Here is a 23,273-nt window from a genome sequence, read left to right as displayed (position 1 = left end):
ACTGCATGCTCAGCACAGCAGATCAGTTTCTGTTAGTTTGCTACTCTGAAGTCACTGAAACATAAACATTACTGAAACATGCAGAAGTTTACGCTTAGATCACCTCTGCTACAATTTGATCTTAATTGAACTCGATTTCTTCTTAGACTGCCTATGGTCAGCTAGTATATTGCAGTATACTAGCATATACTGGAATGGAATAGCAGAGGAAAAACCAAACACATCAACGTGCTACGTTGTTGGGTCCTTTGTAATGCAGTAGAGATGTGTAGAGTGCACTTACAAAAGGAACAGGTTTATTTTTTCAATTCAACTGTGATTTATTTTCTGTTTACGATGATACCTTTAGCTCTACTTCACTGTTTACACTATAGAAGTTCATTTATCACACATGCTTTGCTATTCTTAGTTGAGTCATAAAATCATAAACAGTTTCCGTGAATGCCCAGCTTTCAGTAGAATTAATGTTGGCTCCTTCCCATACAAAACCAGAAGAAATAGAATATGATAAAATAAGTTCAATTTGTTATTTTCCAAAGCAGAAGCATGATTTTTTAGGTACGATTTCAAAAGCTACCAGAACACATTGTGTGTTTTTATTAATCTGTATTATAAGTATTGCTTGTCTTCTACTCTCAGTTATACTGACATGCTGTCAGAGCACCTTCTGTGCCTGCTTTGTCACACTGAAGCATGCAGTGCTTCAATGTGAAGCTTCTCATCTTTAGGTAAATTAAGGAAAGATAATCCTAAATCAAACATTGCCATTTCCTTTTTGATATAAGATAGGAAGTCCATACACCCTAATTCATCTAACAGAAAGCATCCCCAAACACGAAAGTCTTTGGGAACTTCTGTGTGTCTTTCAGGCAAATTTAATTTAAGATAAATGTTCTTGAGAAAAATAACAGTTAATATGGAGTAGCTGGAACCTAGTCCTGTTAAAAAGCTAGAAGTGTTTACAGGGGCAACATTCACAGCTGGTCCTTACAAACTGTATACATATGTAAGCAGTGGGTGGGAGTGGGAGGGAGAATAGCAAGGCCCTACCTAATTATAGGTGCCAGTCTCATGATACAGAACTGCCATATGTTAAAGGTGAATGTAGTGGGAGGATGGAAGAGATTAACTTTGATGGGTTTTCTGAGGAAAAAAATTAGTGTCCCAACTCTAGTGTAAGTAGAATAGCACAGTTCAGTCGGAAGGGACCTTCAGAGATCATCAGGTGCACACTGGAATAGGGTGCTTGGATAGGTGGTGGAAACTTCCTCACTGGAAATATCCAGCACTTGGTTTGACAGGGCTCTCATTTACTTTCCAACAGAAGGTTTGATGACTTGACTCCAGAGATTCCTTCTGATCTAGACTTAGGATTTTCTTCTCTGATTTTGGAACTGCAGTGGGCTGCTGAAAAACCCACTGGGCTACATTCAGTTGTCACTTTAAGTTAATGAGGTCAAAACCTCAACTCTTCTAAAACAAATTCACTGATATAAACAGGGATAGAAATACCAAGGGTAAAACAGTGAAGAAGCAGGCATGTATTTGTATTAGATGTCATGTGAGGGGGCATGAATCTGGGGCTGTGTGTGAATGAATGATTGTACTGCTGACAGGCTAAATCAAATAATGCTTGCACTCTCCACTACTTTAAAGTATATCAGATTATTTCAAAACATATCTGGGGCCAAATTCAACTTTTACTCTTCAGCAGGAGGAGAGCAGAGCTACATCAGCAATGAAGCTGATCGTTGCCTTTTAGTCTACTGGTGTCATTTTTGTCCTTTTGATAACTTATTTTATACTACACTGTCGAACACTGAAACTTGTTTTTTTCTGCAATGCATACTGAAACATAACTCAGAGAGGCTTACGCTGCTACCTGATATTTCATGATAAATCTATACACATGACCTGAATGCCTCGCATAGAGGCACCTGAGTTCATGACACACTAGCAGTCTTAAAGCTAATTTCCTCACACTTGCCTCTACTTTGTGACTGATCCTTAGCAACCGGGTTGATTGATAATAATTTACTGTGAAACTGAAATCATTTCCTGAGTAAAAGAGGTGATTTCAGAAGTTGTCTGAAGGTACGGATGGGTGGCCAAGATGATGCTTTCCACAGTAGATGGAGAGCAGTTCACTGCCTTAGGAATAAAGCCATGTAAATGTTTTATTCATGTCATTTATTCACATAAGTGGGTTTTCACTTCAGTGTGTAACACAAGCCAGCTGGTTTGCTTCTTTTAAACTCTGATTTCTCATGCACTTCATATTGCTACACCCCCTTCAGAGATATTTATGGGAATTTCACAGCAAGCTGTCTCAAGCTTATGTGCTATTAAGAATCCATTCTGGGGTGTTTACCACATTAGATTTATAGCATATAGATTTATGGACTCAGCTAGTTGATGGCACAATAAAGCACAATGGAACTGAAGGCAACTACTAAATAATTCTTACACCCCTCATGGCTTTGGATCTTCTAAACACCAAAGAATAAAAGGATTGATATTCACAGCCAAAGAGAACAAGGTTACAGTACCAGGACAGTGGATTATCCAACAAATTAATTTAATTATCTGAATTGTCTAATTATCTGAAAAGGATGAGCTGATAAAGATGGATCTCAAGCAAGCTCCTCCTAGAAAAGGATTTTTTCAATGATATTTTCAACATTAGGTAGAATTTTATCTTGAGATCTCTATCAAACTATGTTATAAACAAGAGACTTGCTACCCTTGTTCCTTTCTCCAAAGAACTAACTGTCTGAATGAGTCCTGAAGAGGTATGAATTTTCAAGCCTATGAGGAGCCTGGCTTACACTCTACGGACATTTGGCAACAATGATATAAGCAAAATTAGGAAATAGATAAAAAAATTAATATAACGTTTTATTCTAGCATTCAATTAATTCCATTCTAATGAAGTGAATTAAGACCTCTTAACGAATGTGGTTGTTCCATTCAGAAGAACATGACAGGTGATTTTGTTCCCTTCTCTGCAATTAAGATGGACAGATTTTCCTTGCTGGCCACACAAAGGCTGGCACCAAGAGCTTTGCAGGGCAGGTTACAGAAGGCAGCAATGATGGAAAACCAAGGGCTCTATCACTTGTAATGCTAGGAGCACGTTAAGAAGAGGGAATAACATTTTTCATCCATTAATGATCAAGGCCCAATATGCAAAAGTTCCTGAAAAGGTTGTTTATGTGATCTGCTCAGTTCAGATCTGTAGTTTCAACAAGTGGGGATAATGTGAAAAACATGGGAAGCTTTCTGAAATTAACTTCTACCACCTGGACTAGCTGAGATTCTGCTGTTGCTAATAAGCATCTTATTAGTACAGCTACAACAGTTCCACTTCCAAGTGACGATCTTAGAAGTTCTTGAGCAAACCTAGCTTTCTGCTGAGTCACCCACATAAGCACTCGTATGAAGAACACTAGTAACAAAACCAGGAAAAAAGTGTTAGATTTCTTCTATTCTGTTGCTAGTGTCTTATTTGCATTCTTTCTTCAAGCTTAGCTCCCAGGTATGCTGGTATAAGTCTGTATTCCAAGTGCTTTACCCAGAACAGAACCCAACATCCACCTTAAGCATCCAACTGTTCCATAATGTCTCCCTGTATCAACAGATGGAGACCAAGTGAACAGTGCTCTGCTTAATTCTTGCTCTTGTATTTATTTGCACTGCTATGAAATTGGCTGCTGATTTATTTTCATTTCCTAAATGATTTGCCTACAGATTTATTTTTTATAAATCCCATTTAGTAACTTATATCTATCTGAAAATAAAAGCCACCCTTTGACTCAAGCTGGAATGCACTATTGTACATGGTGTGTTTGAAAACCTCTGCAAAAAAACCCAACAAATCACATCTGCTTTAACACATGTAGCCTGAGGCACCATGGGATGAGTCAAGGACACCACAGCAGTGTTTGGGGAAAAACAAAACAAAACAAAACAAAACAAAACAAAACAACCCCACCCCAACTTCCTGCTTGTCTTCAGTAGCTAATATATAACCTTCATTGGTATGGATGTGACTGTGGCAAGAGTTTGGGATAAAAGTAGTTGCATCTCAGTGCGAAGGTTTGCTGCCTTTTATGTCTTTTAAGAGACTGCAGGGAAACCCACCTGCAAAGTGGTGTTTTCATGATGTAAGAATTAAACAGTAGGTCAATTCCAGTAGCTGGAATAATTTGCTATTTATTAAACAATCTTTCATGATATATATGGAATGGAGATGAATTATATTTTCTCAGCAATTGTTTCTATCTTTTAGAGGAATAATAAAACTATTATATAATTAGTTTTCACTGTATTCTGGAAAAAAAAAACGCTTTACAGCAACAGAACAATTGATTCCCACAGAAGGGAACAGATTACATTCAAATAAAAGTCATCAGTGGCTGCAGATAGCTCAGAGACAAGGCTGGATTCAGTGCTAAAGCAGTTCTCCCTGACATACCCGTTCAGGACAGGAGGTGACCTGAAAACGATGATCTTTCTAGCTGCAGTGTGCTACGAGTGCTGCACAATCAGGAGGGCAGACAGATCCACCTTGTAGGGGAACTGATACGTTTGGTAGGACTGCTGGACTCTGGGATCCTTAATGCCACAATGGGACTAAAATCCATGGACGAAACAAGACTGGTATCTTCTAAAAATCCAGCTCTTAGAATTCCTCCACTTCCTCCAGAATATAACAACATTTACAAATGGATATATTTACTCTCAAATTTTTAGGGGATTTTTTTTTGTATCTTCTAGGTCCATCACAGGGTCAAACACATAGCTGGGGAAGTTCTAGCATGTGAGCTGGGGTTTTCAGAGACATCTGAAAGACTGACTCACACAGTTCTCACTGAATTTCAGTTGACTGTGACTAAGCCCTGTAGGACTTTCTGAACAGTGCAGTACTGAACCAGGCAAAAGAACAAGTAACGTTGGTAATAAGGATGTGTATTAAAAATATGAAAGCTTTTGTTAATTTGTTTTTTTTCTGTTAATTCTGGGTTTAAAAATGCAGTTAGATGGGATTTTATTTTGGCTCTGATCCATTTCCTCTTAGAAATACTCACTTGATAAAGTATTTGATTCCATCTGCTGTATAAGCTTCTTCCCATCCATAAGGTAGACCTACAATGAAACAAAAAAAATAGGATGTCTCAAAATTGAGGTGACAGAAGGAACATCTGGTTTGGAAATGGTGTAAGTTCAAGGCGTTTCGTGAAAAGATTATACACAAATTCTTACTCTTTTTGTTACAGATGATAATATAAGCAATGCAATTTAATAAATATTTGCTGCACTAAGAAGCTATGAACCACTCAATGATACCTTTCTTACTAGCCTTCCTCTTCCAGAAGCTGACAGTCTAGTCAAATTGGAGTGCAGCAGTTCAGTCTTTTGAACTTTTCTTGTAATTACCACCCTTAGAATGTCAGCAAAAAGGACCCTGTGGTTTACTGAGGTCTGTTTTAATTTGTTTTTATAGCTTTTCATTCAGATGGCTGTATGAAGTAGGAGTCTGGACAGAATCAAATCCTCTACTGTCTGATTTATCACCGTCTTCTATGTTTATACATAATTAACTGGAAATTTAGACAAACTCCAAGACATTCAGAGTGTCAGAGAAAAATGAGAGCCGACATACATACGTATGTACACTTGTCTATAGCTGCAGATCTTGAGAAAGGTTAACTTACTAAGTGCTTAATTTTGTGACTTAGACAAACATTTCAAGGAGTCAGAAGTATTTAATACCGCAAAATTTAGCATAAATTGAGCTTGTGAAAGGTTGACATTTTCACACATACTGTAAAACTGCTCCCTCTTTCCCTTTTGCAATTATCAGCCATGCTAATCTTCAAAATGCAGTCGAAGATTTTGTTGTTAGGTTAAAAGTCCCTTACATGAGAAGGATGAGCAATACTCTTAGCAGGGCACTACACTATGGCACAAAATATCCAGTTCTCATAGGAAGCCTTTTTTTAATTATTAGATGTTCAAAACCAACTATAGAGCTTGAAAAGTGCTGGAGAAAGAAGCATCAGTGCGCAAAAATGTCCCTGATGAATGCTTTTGTGTTACTGTACTGTCATGAAGGTAAAAGAAAGAAAATCCTAAAAATCCTTTCATTTTTTTTGTAGACTAGAAATATACATGCAATTAAAAGATGCATGAAAAGTGTTCTGCAAGAGCTTTAGCTTGGAAGGCATCTGGAAATGTTCCTGTCTTACGAGTTACACTATTTTTGTTCAAGTCACAGTCTATCTCAAAGACCAGCTCATTAGAACCATCTGTGAGCCTGCTTCAGATTTGAAACTTGTGTTTGGAAAACATGCTGGCCTGCACACACCATATGATCTTTGAAACGTTCTTCATACCAAAGTATGCCCATAAGTGCACACATTTTCTGGGAGGGAAATTCTTTCTTAAAACACTGATTTTCTCTTCTCAAATTGTCACATCTTTGTTTCTAGTGCAGTCCTCTTCAGAACCTGGAATGGGATGGCTTCAGTTCTCAGAGAGAAGCAAAGTTCATCAGAGCTACGGAAGCACGGGCAAGGGGAGCAGGTACAGACCAGCTAGGAGGTAATCACAGCTGTATGCAGACACCACGTGCTGAATAACAAGCATGTCTACCAGAACTCAGGATTCAGGTGGGTGACCTGAGATCTGGTACTTGTAGAACAGCCATCACATTTTTGTACAGCTTGAAAAGGAAAGAGCACAGATCACATTTTTCCTCTCACTTTTGCCCCATATTTCCCACTTATCTCAAGTGTCTTCATGTTTTCAATTTAGCATAAATCTATGTAATCTGGTCCTCACAACTTTCCACCTCCTGCCTTTGAGAAGAATAATCCACAGCCACTGCCCTTTGATACAAAGTAGTTGCTGTATAACAGTTTTCAGGCTTTGATTTCTACAGAGAAAAGTAGGAAAAGATGTTTTCAAGTTACAAATAGACTGGACATCACCACTAGTTCTTCCTTTGCCTCCCATAGATGGTGGGAATTTTATTCAACTTGGATATTTTCTAATGATAAGAATGGGAATAGGATTCGTCCTTCAATTGCTACCATTTTCCCTGGCCTTTCCTCATTCCTGCATGAAACACACGTATCCAAACCAAGTGACAACACACTCGCTCTATTAAGAATAAAACCTCAGCATCTACTCTGCTCACTCTGATCCCATACATCGCCTATTTCATTCATCACTGATAATTACACTTTTTACGCTGGTAATTTGTCTAATATTATTTCATTTTTTTCCTTCTAAATAAAGGCTGGCAGGTAGGTAGCAATGATAACTGACACTCTGTATTCTTTTCTCAACCTTGAAAGACTGTGCTTTTCATAAATAGTGAATACATTTGTCAGCTGTAAATGATCCAAAGTATCCAAAGATAACGCTACAGCTTTATTTGCCATTCTGACTTAATATGCCTTAGTTTGTATATCCTACTCAATCTCCATGTTCTTCAAAGCTCCACCTTCATATTTTTTAATACCTTGGTTTTCCACATTTTCTTTCTTTCACTATTAGTCTTTGACCACCGTTCTTTTCATGCATTTCTCTCACCATCAGATTTATAGTTATTTCTCTCCGTTCTTGGTATTTCCCATGGCAGCCAGGAGGCTCTCAAGTTTTGCCCAGTATTTCCCCAGACATCATCTTCACTTCCTTCAAGCTCACTTTCTCCATGAATCATTCATAAGTTGATCTACTCGCTAGTGCCATATTTTTTCATACCCTCTGGGGTCAGATTTGTTGTCTTTCCTAGGACTTGCTTTGGAGGACTGCTAAGCTTCCACCTGGAGTAAAGGGGAGGTAAAGGAGCTCGAACAGTCAGAAACATAGTCTGGAAGACAGCATTTAGCCTATATAACTCTGGCAGTCTCAGGTTTCCTACATGTTTATAATTTCTTCTGTGAATTGCTACATTCTTTGATGAAACTTCATAAATAATATATCTTAGCTGTAGTTGTCAGCATGTATAATCTTTTAAAAGAGTCAGATTTGCAGTATTTAAAAATAATTTCCTTACAGCAAAAATACAAGGCTTCTGGCTATTCAGATCTTTACAACTATTTGTCTTTTGCAAGGTAAGAAGGTAATAATGCAAAAGTAATGATGTATGTGAAACAAAAGGAATACATCCAGAGCATCCTTTGCCCAAACAGAATAAATAGTCTCCCTAGAGAGCATATTAACCAAAATATATTATAACCTATTATTATTTTGTTCAGAATATATGTGTCTAATTAGGCTTAATGCAAAGGAGAAGTATATAATTTTATGCAAAAAAGAAAAACAACAAACTGCTTGCTGTTGTATGTGCCAGTACTGCTGCAGCTGCTACAGAGCAGCAAGGCAATATCCCTGGTGACTGCTTGCCTTCTCAGCTGCAGGATGCCTGCTGCAGTAACCGCTGTATAAAGTTCCCACTGCTTAGGGCAGAGAGGGAATGAAACCCTGGGGCTAACCAAAATTTTTTCTGCTACTACATGAAGTGTGGATCTCAGTGATCTTGTTCACTTCCTTGGTTCAACAGGACAAAGAAAAGGCATTGATACTTGGCTGATTGCACTAAATAGAACAATAAATATAAGGCCAAATTATAAACTTGTATGGGGTGAAAGAAATGGAAGATTTTTCCCATGTGCCCTCCCTCATGCCTCAGGACAGCTCTCCTGGATCAAAAGATGCACACTATATCATCAATCAAGGTATGTCACTAAACGAGCAAGGAGGAAAGCACAGAATTTAGGGAAGAACCTCATTTTAGTGGGCAGTAATCGAAGCTGTAAGTAGTGCAGAAATGTTATTGTTCTTCAGTAAGTTAAGTACAACTATAGGACAGGAAATGTGGAGAACAGCAGATGAGACTAATAGTAGCAGATACCACAGCACAAGCATTCAGTTGAATCTAAAAAGAGTTATTTCCCTAACGGATAAATAGTGCAGTCCAAAATATTTTGGTTTTCTTATTTTCTGATGACAAAATTACTCAAAGAAATAAAGAGATTCAGAGAATGGATCAAAAATTTACTGTTCACTATTAATCAATTACCTCTTAGTGATGTATTTACACTTAATATTACAATTCTCCAAAAGGATGAAGCTTTTGAAGAAATAGTAATGATCTGTTAAAAGTATATCTGGTAGAAAAGCTTTCCTAAAGACACCATTAAACAGTTTTCTCCGTTCTTTGGATAAATGAAATTTTGAATTCTGATCCCTTTCCAACATCCAGCTATTGAGCAAGATGCTCTTGTCCACACTCAAACCTTCCTCTCATGGCCTCAGCAGCAATGCAAAACTCATCAGTTAGGAACTCCAATGCCTTTGGCTCTTCTCTTTGAGCTATCTAGGCCATGCAAAGAGGACTGAAAGCTGAAGATCCAGCTTGCTGGTCATCTGATGTCTGGCCTCAGACTCTTGAATGCTACTGGAAAATGGGAATATCCCAGATAGACTGGAGACATCACATGATGCAGGACTGGCAGAGGAACTCCTTTGTGAGTTATGCTACTTGGCAGAGCTAAAGCAAAAATCTGTGGAGGAACATTCATCCCTGTTTGTCAATTGTGGTCAGTGGGGCTCAGGCATAAAATGGCTCTTTGTTTTTTGAGGCTGCCAATAATATACACTACATTTTAGTGCTTATTTGCAAGTTAACTGTAAAAACAAAGGTCCAGGAAAACAGCTTCCAGAAGGGAGTATGCACTTCTGGCATTTGTTTGTGTGCCACTTTGTTCTTTAGAGCATTTCAAGTGCTTTTCCCACAAACAAATGGACTCCATTTTATGAATAATGCTCTAAGAGGACATTCCATTCTCGTCTTTCACATATCAAATTCCATTCTAAAGAAATTATTTTTTCTTCTTTTGTTTGGGGTGATTTAATAAAACAAAGATGGAGTCAGTAGTTTTCAAGTGGATACATCTGGGAAATACTGGCAATTGCAATTTATGCTAATTTAGAGTATGGCTGGCAGGGTGGCTCGGCTCCAGTCAGCAGCGTTCCTAGAAACCAAGCTTTAGGAAAAATACTGTTATTTTGGCTATACAGGGCATGGTGAAAGATGACCTCGTACCTTCTATTTCCTGTTGATCATATGATACCGACCCATCTATGTCAGCAAACATATTCATCTCTTACTGAAATGAATACACCGTGCTGAGTGGCAGTTGGGTATTAGGTGATAAAAAAAATAATCACATGGTGACAGCTTAGAAAGATCTTGTTTTTACTCAAACAGTGGCTTCTATGATCAACTTTAAGATCTTTCTGGTAATTTTGAAATTATGAACTCTTTAAAGTGTTTTTATTCTAATAACTGCCCATGAAGAACTTGGTGCAGTTATTGAAAACAGCACGGATACAATGGAAACGTTAAGATATGAACAGTGATCAGGCAGATGGCTTATTTCAGGAAACAAGTCTGACCTGACCTCTGTTCAGTACCTGGGACCAGACGTTACTGTAGGTGTACTTCTTTCCTAGCTTAGCAATTAAGAAATCCAAATTTGAACAAATTCTTCCTAGAATGCACTCTTAAGCTCAAGTGAGAGCAGTAGGCGTCCAGGCACTGAGGTTACTGATAGGTCTTCAAGATGGATAAAGAAACACATTCCTGAAACGTCATTTAAAAAACGTATCCCTTCAGAAGTTGAATGCTATCAAAACAAAAAAATGCATGTTTTTCAACTATTAATATTCTCCATTTAAATAAAGTTTTATGTTCTGTAGGATCCAAGTATTAATACTGTAATTAAAATGAGAAGTGAACAGTGTAGCTGAGGCCTGTCTTTATGCAGGAGGTTAGCAGTGTAAGTACAAGATAAGCACACCACAATTAAGGCAATAAAATGCTTTATTCTGCTTAGCTGATGGCAATCAAATGCATACAACAAAACACAATTATGCAGAACAGCAGAAGTCACCGTACTTACAGTAACATCACTATAAAATATTCCAACTTCCTTTTCGAGGGAATGGAAAGAATACAGCAAATAACTGAGCTGTACAGTCTGTCTACTTCAGCAAATGGATGCTGTTCTTTTAAGGTACGCTGTAGAAGATGCTTATTTTTGTGAGAAGAAGGTAAGGTACATAAGCCATTATCAACTGACAGAAAACCACTGACCTCTGGATAAATCCTTTTAGCCCAGAGGGAACACTGCCGATCCATCCGTGCCATTAGCGAGGCACTGGCCTGATCCTGTGCATCTGCACCAACTACTGGTAAGAAACTGAGAATCTCTCTTAAGCATGCAGAGTGCCCAAGAGAGACTGCATCCCCTGAAATTCCGACATGAAAGGAATTTAAAATAATACTGATTATTTTTGTAATAAAAACCTTCTAGAAAACATGCATTATTTAATGACTTCCACTGAAAACCATAAGCTTGTTATTTCTTGTACTCACTGTTAACATGACTGTCTGTTTGTGATCGGTTAAGAACACAGTATTATTTTCACAACACATTACTTACTATACAATCAGAGAAATGGTCCGTAGCTGGGGAAGAAATCTGCACCAAGGCCTTATATATATTATATTTTAATACTGGTTCCCAAGTTCATTTCCAGGCTAAAAAAGCTAAATTCATAGAAGTAAAGTGCTCTCATGAGAACATTCTTGTACTGAATCAGCACTGTCCTCTTCCAACTAATTACACTAATGTGGAATAACACATTCTGACTTCAGAAAGCCAATCCTCTGCACACAAGGCATGCAGGACTAAGTAGGAGCAGCCTGGAACACCTCACTGCACGGACCTGCTCCGAATCATTTCTATTTTCCACAGCCTCCCTTTCTCTTGCTCCCCTGGTTACTACTCCCTCTGCTCTGGAATTCATCTGTCTCCTCTTCTCCTCGCTGGATCAAATCCTCGTCACCATCTATTGTGCTACCCACCCACTTCCATCACTGTCATCTCGCACCGCTCCCTGACGCATTTGTTAAATATAAGTTTAATTAGAAAGGGCTCACTGGTAACAAACGAAAAACTGTCTAAAATTAGAATTGGGCAGAAATGGTCTGAGATTTAAAAAGTAATACTATTACGTGATATGCCTTTATTGCTAAGCAATATCTTACTTCTATGCACTGATGATGAAATTAAAGCATGCAGGGGCTGGCACGTACCACCTACAATTTGAGGGACACACAACTACTTTCTGCTCAGCTCCACAGTAAGTAGAGACCAAAGTAAGTAATAAACAAACACTACTTTGATTTGAAGCAAGAATTGTGAAAATACACTAAAACAAGACACACTTTGAGCCTGTTACAAAAGTCACTGTAACTACACCTGGGTAAAAGAAGGGCTTTATTTATAGACAGACACGACTTCAGAACCAGTATACTGTAACAATTATGGCAAACGTTGCTAGAAACCAAGATAGGTGCCTTTTTTTTCATAATAAATCTGAACAAAAATAAATTCACCGTGTGCCAGAATCAGCATATTTATTTTATCCTAATTGTGAAGGATTCCAACACAATAATTGTACCAAGCACTAATAGGAGCCAAAATCACCATCCACTACTTCCCGTTCATCATATCTGTGCTTCATGGGATGAGGTGACAGATTTAGTATGAGACCTACATACATTCTGTGCCTCATTTGGGTCTCCTTCATAAGCACCAAGCAGTTATGTTTTGCTCTTGCAAATTCTCAAAATATACTTTTGAGATCTCCCTATTCCACTCCTGGCAATCAGCTTTCTCTGTGCCTCTTTCCATTTCAATTACCACATTTGTACACCACACATACCATGTACGTCTAAGTAACTCTGCTGGCCCTCAGCTTCTCACTCCTACCTACTGAAAAAGAGTGAAGAAGTTGTGCCAACTGAAGGAACTGACAGAGCATTGCACCGCCCCTCCTGCACAAGATGAGCACTGCTGGCTTCAGCATGCGCTGACATTCCAGGCAAAGGGAACCCCCCGCCACCAGCGTTAATCCTCTCAGGGTGCTCCGAACTGCACAGCCGTGGAAAATTAACTCAGCATTAACTGCACAAACAGCTTTGGTTGAGCTTCCTGCTGTAACGGTTACCTAATTTTTTGGTACCTGAAATGAGAGAGAGCCGCTCCTTGACTGCTGTGCAGACGCATGCACCCCACCAGACATCTGGGTGCCCTCCAATCCAGACAACCAGCATCCTGGGCTGACCTGTGCTAGCAGGTCAAAAACAGCCTGGAGCTTGAGACGCTATCTGGAATTGAGAACATAGGGGTTCAATTCCCGTCTCACCTATTTCCTCTGACTGGGAGCAATTTGCATCTCTATGCTATGAAATTGAGAAGCATTTCTGTTTTTTCTCCCTCATGTCAAGGACTTCATACTATAATTAAGTATTAATACATGTAACAAAATTCTAAGCATTAAATATCAACAGAAATTAAGAGGAGGGAACTCAGGAAGTACCTACCATCCAGCACAGTTGTTGATTCTACAGAGTTTTGACTGTAGTTTCCATAGTTACTGAGAGCAAGTATGGGAAGAGGCACAAAGTCATTTAATTTTTTCATAGCTGGGTCACAGTATGAACTGAACACGTGCAAAGACTTTTAAAGATCTGTTCCTTAACGAAGTCTTCTTCTCAGAGATGCTGGAAATTTACTTAACAAGTCTGTCCTAATCTTGTTAGAGCATCTGCATTTTAAGGTATAATAATATCACTTACTTGTTTTTCATTATTAAAATGTTTTGATTAGGAAGTCAGTACAGACAGTGCCTATTCAAAAGCTGATTCATCTTTTCTCATTAAAGGTAAGTGAATGGAGAAGGAATAAATTGCTTTTCTAGCAGCAACAACAGAGTTCTAAAATCTAGGTCACATTAAAGAACTCTTAAATACAGGCTTTACACATCAAATTGTCTTTTTCATTGCTGTGAAACACTGGGAATAAAACACACATTCAATCACCAGTAAATCAGCTGGCAATTTGTTCACTACTGATACTTTAAATGCTTTTTTTTTTTTTAATGTGATCAGATGATAAAATTATTCTGTCCTTCCAAGTGTCACCTTTTATCTAGCTTCTCTACTTGTACATAACTGCAATTTGGAATGCTCTGACTCTTGGACATCAGTTTAAACCTGTGAGTCTAATTTCCAGATCCCGTAAGAATGTCCACAAGTAAGACCAGTTAGGTCAAAGTGTTATTCCTCACTTACAATGAACTGTGGTTTTAGTCCAGGGCAGGAGAGTACAGGTGTAACTCACAATGTGAAAACCATCTGTGAACAGACATTTCTTTGAAATGGCATTGAAGAACAGGATTAGAATTTGTAAGGTCTCGACTAACTGGATCAGTGGATTGAAAAAGCTGGGGTGTAACTCGGTAAGGACAAAACACGAAGTGCTGCCCTTGGTACAAGAACGCAGGTAGGTCTGGCTGGCCCTCGGTTCAGGAGAAGAGGCTGTGGAAGTACAAGAAAGCACCAACTTCATGTGGGTCAGTAACATGAAACTATCTGGGAAGAGGAACGCGTGTACCAGTCTAAGAGCCTGTGTGCTATATCTTAAAGCAAACAAACCCATTAGTCCATTTTATTTCCCATAGGAAGGTCTCAACTACAGAACTGTAATGCAATGTTGATGAACTGGAAAGAATCCAGAGAAACAAAAGAGTGATACAACAGCCAGAAGACAAGCCTTGCGTGCAAAAAAATGAGCAAACTGGTATTAGTGGCTTATTTTGGGAACAGAAAATTCAATGGTGAAATGATATCTTCAAATATATTAAAAGTCACCACAAAGAGGAACATAGTAGGATGTTTTCAATAACCACTGGGATGAAGAAAACCAGCAATGGGCTTAAAACCATAATGAGGAGGATTTAGGCCAAAGGAAAAGCCTCCCAATGGCAAAGATAATTAAGCATGGGAATCATTTGTCTAGAAAAGCTAGAAAGTAGAATTATGTTAGACAAACACCTGTCTGGATTCATGTAGATAATTCGGATTGCTGAAGGCAGGCAGGTGATTCTACCTACCTTATTGCTGGAGATTCTTTCTAGCCGTATGTTTTCAGATTCCTTGGTACTATTCCAAGTGCTGTCTGAGTGCTAGTTTTGGAAGCTTCTGTGTGATTTACATTACATATAGACACTTCTTCTGCTTCCCATTCACAAGGCATTTTTATATCTCATATTCACAGAAGTAATACATGTACATTACGTTATGTACCAAACAAATCTTCACTTGTCTCCTTCCAAGTATTTACTGTAAAATCAAACCCATGCTGGCCAAAGAAACAGGCTTTATGGCTTTTTTTAGGCTTGTAAGATAGCACCTCAACACATACCCTATCAATCACACTAAAACTAAAACAGAAAATCTAAAGGTAAAATTGAGAGCTTTTGCTGTCTGCTGCCTTTCTAATCAACCATTGAACCCCAATGTGGCCTCACTAGGTTTATTTGTTTATTTAATATTATAGATTTTTAAGCTTTCAAGTTCAGGCATCTACTTAATGAGCATTGTTTTCCATTGAGAAGAGCTGGAAACCAGAATACCAATGTTGCATACAGATAAAAACCCAGAGATGTCTTCAGTAACCATCTTTTGTCCTGCTCTACGTTGTCCAGCTCTGTGTTATCTCCACACAATGGCTCTGAGCAAACAAGAAAGTAACCAAATTCCCCATGAGTTCGAAATTCAGCCCAATTCTGCAGGCTAAAGGAGACCCCGATGATTTGGCCATAGTCCAAAACTACCTATTTCTTTATTTATTGCTAACTCAGAAAAGATTGAACTGGAAAAAAAAAATAATCATTTAACAATCCAGAATTGTTGTTGCCTACAAAAACGAAACCACCCTGCCATGAAATACGTGGGGATGGGGGAAGAAATCTCCAACCTTAAGCAAAACTCTGACATTCTCTGCTGGATAAAAGAATTGTTAAGTTTCTTCATGACAGAAATCGCTTCCTTTGTTGTTGAAAAGTTCAAAGAAATACCACATTCTAATTTTACTAAAATACTATTTCCTAGCAGAAATATTCTATCAGAAAATATTTAATTAACAGACGTAACCTCTATATCTTTAAAGCACACAGCATAGATTAAGATTACTCCTTTTGCTAGTCAAAAACTGTTAACAATGGGAGCTGTATAGATGCTTTAAGGATGTATGTTGTATAATTTAATAGGCCTCCTCCATTTCTGATTTGAGTAACTCACTGAAATATTTATGGCCTTACCAGAACAATGAATATACAGTTAGCTCTTCAGTTGTTATTATGCAGCTCTTTCAGTCAGGAAGAAAAGGTACATTCTGAGTTTATTAGCTGGAGGTATATTAAAGCTGTGCTGTCCTCCTAATGCAGAAGTATGCCTAGAAAAATATCTCACAGGGAATTATTTTCTTGCTCTGACACTGGAAAAATAAAAACATAGCAGCATGAGCAAGTGCCAGCAATCTGAAAATATTCACGGGGTCAATGGAGGGGAACTATTTTGATATTCGGTCTCTGCAAATGCATCTTTAATATCACTATGCTAATTAATAAAAGTCAAGTTAGCCACAGTGTGCCTGTCTTACAATTACATCTAGATTTCAATGCACATAAACCAAAAAGGCAGGGGGAAACACGCAATGCTTACCTATTACCTTCTCCAGAACTCTCCCAATGAGCTACAGCCAAATAGCTGTACAACACTGCCATATCTTTAATTTTAAGAACAAAACTAATAAAGTAAACAGCATTAATTTTATTGTAATAAACATACCAAGGCTGTAATGTATGATTAAAAGGAACATGAATATTCAGCAGTATTAACGATTCTCAAATTAGCAACTGCTGTTTGAGAAGACTTGCCACGCTTCCTTGTAACTCTGCCACCAACTTATAACTGTGTCAAAGGAATGAGAAAGGACTACTAACAGCTTGCTAAACATGGAGCTATGCTGGCAACTTACCATAATGTAGTTTAAAAAACAAACAGAAAAAAATTGAGAGATTCCATATTTTGGCTGTTAATGCCTGAGATGTAAGACTTCATCTGTGGTCCAGAAAGTAATAGCAACTTAACTACCAAGAGAACAAACACCCACGGCTGCTGACCACCAGCTCTTCCCATCGCCTTTTTTTTTAATGTGCAATCAGCATACAAGGAAAATGAATGGAAAACGTGGGCAACTGAACTTCTGCCTGTAGGATCTTCATAAGCAAATGCCTACTGTGGTACCTGGAAAGATCAGTATCAATCAGGGCAGCAGGATCTTTGGAAGATAAGTTTTTGGGGATACTTTTAGTGAACTTCACAATGACTGCCAGATCCCAGGCTGAAAAGAGATTAAAGGAAAATGATGTGAAGAAATAGTTCGAGATACACTGCTTTAGTGCCTGCGATCAGAGAAGTAGGCTTCTGAGCACGTAACAGATACCGATGATTGGGATTATATCAACAAGGGCAAGACTGCATTTTTTAATAGAAAAGTCGGAGGTAGAGCGGGGAAGTTAGCAGTCAGAATACTTGAATGCTGCATTATTCTGCTGAACATTTCAAAATGCTCACCGCCTCCTATTGTATGAAGAGATAAGCATGTTCCAGAGCTAATCAGATTTCTGCCATTATCGGTGGCAAGTATATTTCTTTTTAAATTTTGTAATAGAAAAGAAGAAGCTGCTTTCTCAATTTTTTTTTTTAGCATGATCTTCACCGTATGGACTACTAAGTGCAGCCAGCAACTACTTTTAAATGCTACGGTTCCTTTGCTGAGGCATTATGATCCTTTGTAAGATGAAAGCAATTTTCTTTATGTCGTAAGGAGATGGTATTATTCTGCAAAGCAGAAAGGCCTCCCAAGACTTACTGCCTAAAAATAGCTAACAGCCTTTCAGGAAGATGAAGAATGAATCTTTCAAGAGACGTGCTTCATTATTCTGTTTATTACTTTGATTTGCATTTCTGGATGTGGAGGATCCTGTAGTAGTGAGCACTGTAAAACAAAGGGGTTTGGTTTTGTTTGTTTTATACAGAGTCCTGGCTTAAATCACCAAACTGACATCACATAGCTGTCATTCAACCTACCAAGCTGAAAACTGCTTTGCAGCATCGTTACAGACAAGGCAACGTGTACTTGGACATCTTCAAGAATGCACTGAACTTCTTTTAAACCTCTTCCCCCCAAGCAAAATGTGATGCTATTGTGCAGCAGAGGTCGCTCTGTGTGGCTAGCTCATGCATATGCCATTTTGTCCTGGATGTCAAGGACGATTTTTAACAAGGAAATCAGTTTTCATTTAGAAGAATGCTCTGCCCCTGGATGTGTTTCACATCTATTGTAAATAAAGTAAAAATTAAAGTGTATAACGATGAATGTCCAGCAGTACATTTCTATGCACTGAGCAGTCTCAGAAGTATTCACTCCAGTTCTGTAAGAGCTCAATGACAAATTTGAATTTGGAGGCACTTGTCAGGATAAAAAGGAAGTCTTCTAAGTCTTTTTCTTTAATGTATGATATTTATGAAATGCTACATACATGAGAGCCCCTTTTTAGGACAGCACATCTGCAAGAAATCAGAAGATCACACAGAGAATGTGTTGTGAGAATCTGGCATAGAAGACTGCAGGCAGAACACCAGTAGGCAGTTACTGTGCTTTAACTATTAGTCTTTTTTTTCTTTTTTTTTTTTTGAGAGGAAAGCTTTAAAGCTTTAATTTCGTACGCAAGCTCATCACATCCCAAGTGTATCTGTAATGCTCTCCAAATGAATGAACTCAGAAGGATGACGTTCAATCTTTAAATCCTTCTCTGCAGAGCTGTTTTTAACTTACAGGTTCATAGAAGGGATCCTTGCTGTGGCTCGAGAGCTTTCTGACGTGTCCTACCTGTTATGTTTGACAACCACATGGTAGAATTCAATTGCATTTACTGAATTGACTGAAAATTTTCCTTGCATGATTTCCTGTGTAGTGTGATAGAAACAACTTAATGTGACAGAACACTTCCATTGTCACTGGTGGAAAACAAATTCCCCTCCCTCCTGGCCACTGTTATTAAGTCAAAAGCAAAGAGTATGTGCAAAAGGCAAAGGAGAAAGAACAAATGTAAAAACTGGATCCACTGCTACCAAACTGCCAGACTACCAAAACAACAGACATGCTAACAGACATAATACAAGGAAATGCCCCCTGTGTTTTCCTAGAAGGACATTTAAAGATTCCAAAAAATTCAGTCACTTCATTATCATTCATAGCACCCTTACAAAGTCTTATTTACTTTTTTGTTCTTTGTTTACACTATTTATTTCTGAAGTCACACTATTATCAGTTGCATGACTCAGTGAGTTAGCAAATACATCCAATTTACTTAAATAAGGTAATTACTACTATACCCAGCTGACATTGGTAACCTTTATGCAGTGAAGTGTCCTGTGATATCTGCTTAAAATTAAGGAGGAAATGCGTGTAATATTTTAAGAGTATTAAGAAGGAAGAACACTTCTAACTCCAGACTCATAAAAGTTTTTCATCATTCTACGTTCTGCATCTTTCCAAAGTAGTACTGATTGAATCTTAAGCAACCAGCATGAAGGCAGCTCTGTTGTCTCAGAATCAAATGAAAAAAATAATACAGTGAATAAATTCTTCTGGGTGAGACAAACCACAAAAAAGCCACCAGAATCACCATGAGAGAACAGTGCACTTGTAGGAGTTAATGTTATGGTAAGGGTTAGGGCTGGAAACACCAAAGGGATAGAAGCAGCAGCCCCTTGCCTGCTTTTGTAGGTCTTCTGTCATTCTGAACGACACTGTATTCTGGTAACCATACCCATAGCACACCCTGAACACAATGGGAACAGAACCCACACGCAGGAGCCTTTTCTCACACTTGAGAAAAAACAAACAAGGTGACTGCTGAAACTCATTACGCTCAATGACTGAGCAAGATGCTAATGCCCCAACATTTACTAAAAGAAATGAAGTATTTATGGGCATGTGTACAAGTGTACGCACACGCAGGCACGTGCTCTTACTCACAGTTCACTTCCAGAATGGCACGGACAGACTTGGCAAGGTCTCTGGCTTCTGCTGCAAGAGCTGTGGTAACAGTTGGTCCAATCCTCCCCAGCCGGGCAAGGAGTGCTTTAGAAGACAACGGTGTCCTTCTGTCACTAAAAGAAGGGGGGAAAGCATTTATTTGTAAGATGAGCAAAGGTTCCTTTCAATAAAGTAAAGCCTGAGTGTCATTCTATGAACAAAAAAGATTAGTATCATCAAGCATAAGTTTGTCTCAGAATTATTTCTGCCTGTATAGCAAAGGCTTTTAGGAAAGTTCAAATAAAACAACATATTTAATTTCCCATCCCCACATTGAGCATAATGGCATTCAGAAACACACAACAGAAAATTATAGGAAAAAATACATACAGGACAATTTTTAGGGACAAAAGTAGACATTTTCAATACTCGTGTGAGTAACAGCTCAGATCTTACCTTAGAACAGCCGAGGAAGGAGAGTTTTCGGAAAGCATTTCATGCACAACCTGTTGGCCACAATAAGAAGTGAACAGCTCATAAATCAGCACAGTCAAGAAGGCCGTATCTTTGGCATGTGGGCTCTGATGTGTACTTTAAAGAATCTCCTTCTTCCAGTGAGATGGAGAGAAGTAATTCCCCCAGCTACAAAATCTATCATCAGAAGTTACAAAACAATACGGAATGGATTCCTACAGAAAATACTTACAAAGTTACTATCCTGGCTATTTTCATTTTCCCAGTACTTCATACCTATTAACTTACAGCTGCCTTTCATTCTTGCAAATATTAATTTCATCAGTATTTCCAGAAAAGTCTATGAAGGGACACATTAATGTACATAACACAGTAATTCATGGCAACGTGGCCTCAACTTGACAAATTATTCAACAAGCACTTTCATCTTGAAAAAGATAAATGGACCCGTCACATTAAATAATAATTAATAACAATATTAAAATAACGTATGAAATTCATTACTGCAATTATCTTCTCCTCTTACACGACGGTAGGACGTGTCAGTGCACGTTGGAGCAGGCCGCCTATGGAAGGTGTGGAGTCCCTGTTTGTGAAGATACTCAGAACCTGAGTGGACAATGCTCAGTGCTGTGAGGGGAGGGAGGACTGATGGCCTCCAAAGGTCCCTCAGTCTCAACTATTCTGTGCATTAATTTAAATATTTAAGCTAAAAAAATAAAATCGTAACTCCTCCGCATGAAATAAACACCATAATGTTATTTGTTTCTGTTATAGCATTTCAAAACATTATTAAATACCATTTTTCTGCCTCCTTCTTCTGGGGAATTTCACAGAAATCAGTATGCTTGTGAAAAATACATTTAAGAAATCTGACCAGTTTCAACTGCCTCTGTGTACAGCGAGATGAAAAGACAAAGTGCATTCCTACAAGAACACTTCTACAGCACCTTCACTTTCAGCACGGCTCCTCAAGCTGGGGAGTGGTTTCTGCAAACTACAGTTTATATTCAGCTTTACTCCTCAGCAACATCAACATACAGCTTTTCCAAATAGAGCAGTGCAGTGGCACAGTTACCTCCACGAACTGTAGCAGTTTCTCAGTAGCCACCTCAAAGCTCTTCCTAGCCGACTCCGATTTCCGCAGCTGACAGTCAAGAACAGTAACCCTCTTTCTCAAATCTTGGATGTTATCCTGGAAAAGATGTTTGGTACATGCTGGATTAAGGATTTTATTTCCATCATTTTCTTCCATGGCTCGCAAAGGTAAAAGGTGTGAATTAAAATGGATGTCTGACATGTTTTACACCGTATGTTTTCTACCCATACCTGCTCAGGTGGGTATGCCTGAGCTGCTAGTAAATAAGCTCCTGGGTATCACATCAAGGTAAATCCAGACTAACAGCTGACAGCAGTGATGGGCTGAAACCTCGGATAGTCTGTACTGATTCCTGAACGGATGAACAATGCTGAAGTGACGCTGGCAGAACCTGTCAGCAGGGTGCCATAAACAGCCAGTCTGTGAACAGATGTGGTCCTCTGGTTTGTGTCTGTACATCCTTTGGCCAGCAGAGTAATTATGGCATATCATGGAGAAAATTACCCCCCAGGATTTCTCTACGTGCGCTTGTATAAGCTATCGACCTGAGTTATGCATCCTTCCTCTCCTTCAGCTACAGACTGTGAGCCCAGCACTACTGGGTCTCACTCATTAGCTCAAGTGCTGAAGGCTCAGGGTTTTCTCCTGAGTCCTTGGAGCTGCCCACACGACAACACCATCAGAAAAGTTTTCAAATATACGTAGGTTGCCTAAAAGTGATGCCTCCTGTTTACATACATGGAAACTATAACAAAGAGCACTATGATGTTATTTCATAGAGCAAATTCTCAGCTAAGAAACAGTTTTTCAGCAGAGGCGCCACCTTTAGCTACGCATGTGGGTGCTTCACCCAGATGTTTGGAAAGGCATCACACACACCAGCAGATGAGGGGAATTTCTCCCTGGGAGTTACACACATTTCCGATGTTGCTCCTCTGTAAGTTGTACACCACAGGGGTCAGTTTTATCTTATTAAAACCTTTTAATATTGAATTAATTCTCACCGTGAAAAACGGCAGCATTTCATTAAGCCTCCTTCACCATTAATTCTTATGCACATCTATTTTTCACGAGGAAAAGGCAAACACACACGCCAACCTGCTTGCACTTGGTTTGAACCACGTGTAGAAGATTAAAAAGTGCCTCCAATATTTTTATTCCTCTGCCTACTTTGAAATGATTCACTGGAAATGAAGTAGTTCTAAAATATGAGGCCCAATTAAAAAATTATAGGAAATTTCACTGGCACACTACTGTTGGTATCATTTAAATTACTATCTTGATTAAATCCACATGTACTTCAGAACAGTAGTGGATTTTATAACATTAATCTAATAGAAGTACAAAAAATATTCAGGTCACTTTTACGTAAGTACAAAGGCATACAAACGTGTGTATCATCTTCACAGCTGCTGTCTACGGAGCAGAAACTATTCCCTGCTCGAGATGTGCCACGGTGACCTATGGCCCACATGTGCTTCCAGCTCGTTTTTCCAGCCCAAAGATATCTGGATAAAGGAAGACTCATGCACTTCACATTATCCCCTTCACCACGCATCATTCCAGTTATTGAATAATACAAGACAAACAGTGACCTACTTTAGAAAAACAGATGAAAAGAAAATGAAAACAAGATACGTGACAACAGCAAGGAAACCATG

The 23,273-nt window shown here is 38.6% G+C and overlaps 1 protein-coding gene and 1 long non-coding RNA gene across 7 annotated transcripts in view; one reads left to right on the top strand and one right to left on the bottom strand.

Annotated features, from left to right (window-relative positions):
- STXBP4 (syntaxin binding protein 4) overlaps positions 1 to 23,273 on the bottom strand; it is a 56,275-nt gene that overhangs the window by 6,512 nt on the left and 26,490 nt on the right. For all 3 annotated transcript variants that reach the window (XM_004946157.5, XM_415648.8, XM_040649713.2), the window contains 4 exons: positions 21,592 to 21,708; positions 20,496 to 20,545; positions 20,040 to 20,173; positions 5,091 to 5,148 (listed from right to left, as the gene is read on the bottom strand). In XM_004946157.5, the coding sequence (XP_004946214.2) occupies positions 5,091 to 5,148; positions 20,040 to 20,173; positions 20,496 to 20,545; positions 21,592 to 21,708 (359 nt within the window). The remainder of the gene's footprint in view (positions 1 to 5,090; positions 5,149 to 20,039; positions 20,174 to 20,495; positions 20,546 to 21,591; positions 21,709 to 23,273) is intronic.
- LOC107052250 overlaps positions 1 to 23,273 on the top strand; it is a 43,728-nt gene that overhangs the window by 17,918 nt on the left and 2,537 nt on the right. Inside the window, exons 4-5 of one of the 4 annotated variants that reach the window (XR_006931753.1) lie at positions 6,495 to 6,674; positions 18,034 to 23,273. This is a non-coding gene — a long non-coding RNA (uncharacterized LOC107052250). Of the gene's footprint in view, positions 1 to 6,494 lie in introns of all 4 variants that reach the window. The other 3 variants (XR_005840696.2, XR_005840695.2, XR_005840694.2) reach the window with 3 other exon arrangements.

This window comes from Gallus gallus, chromosome 18, assembly GCF_016699485.2.
Source record: "Gallus gallus isolate bGalGal1 chromosome 18, bGalGal1.mat.broiler.GRCg7b, whole genome shotgun sequence".
NCBI lineage: Eukaryota > Metazoa > Chordata > Aves > Galliformes > Phasianidae > Gallus > Gallus gallus.
This window is presented reverse-complemented; position numbering and strand designations above follow the sequence as displayed.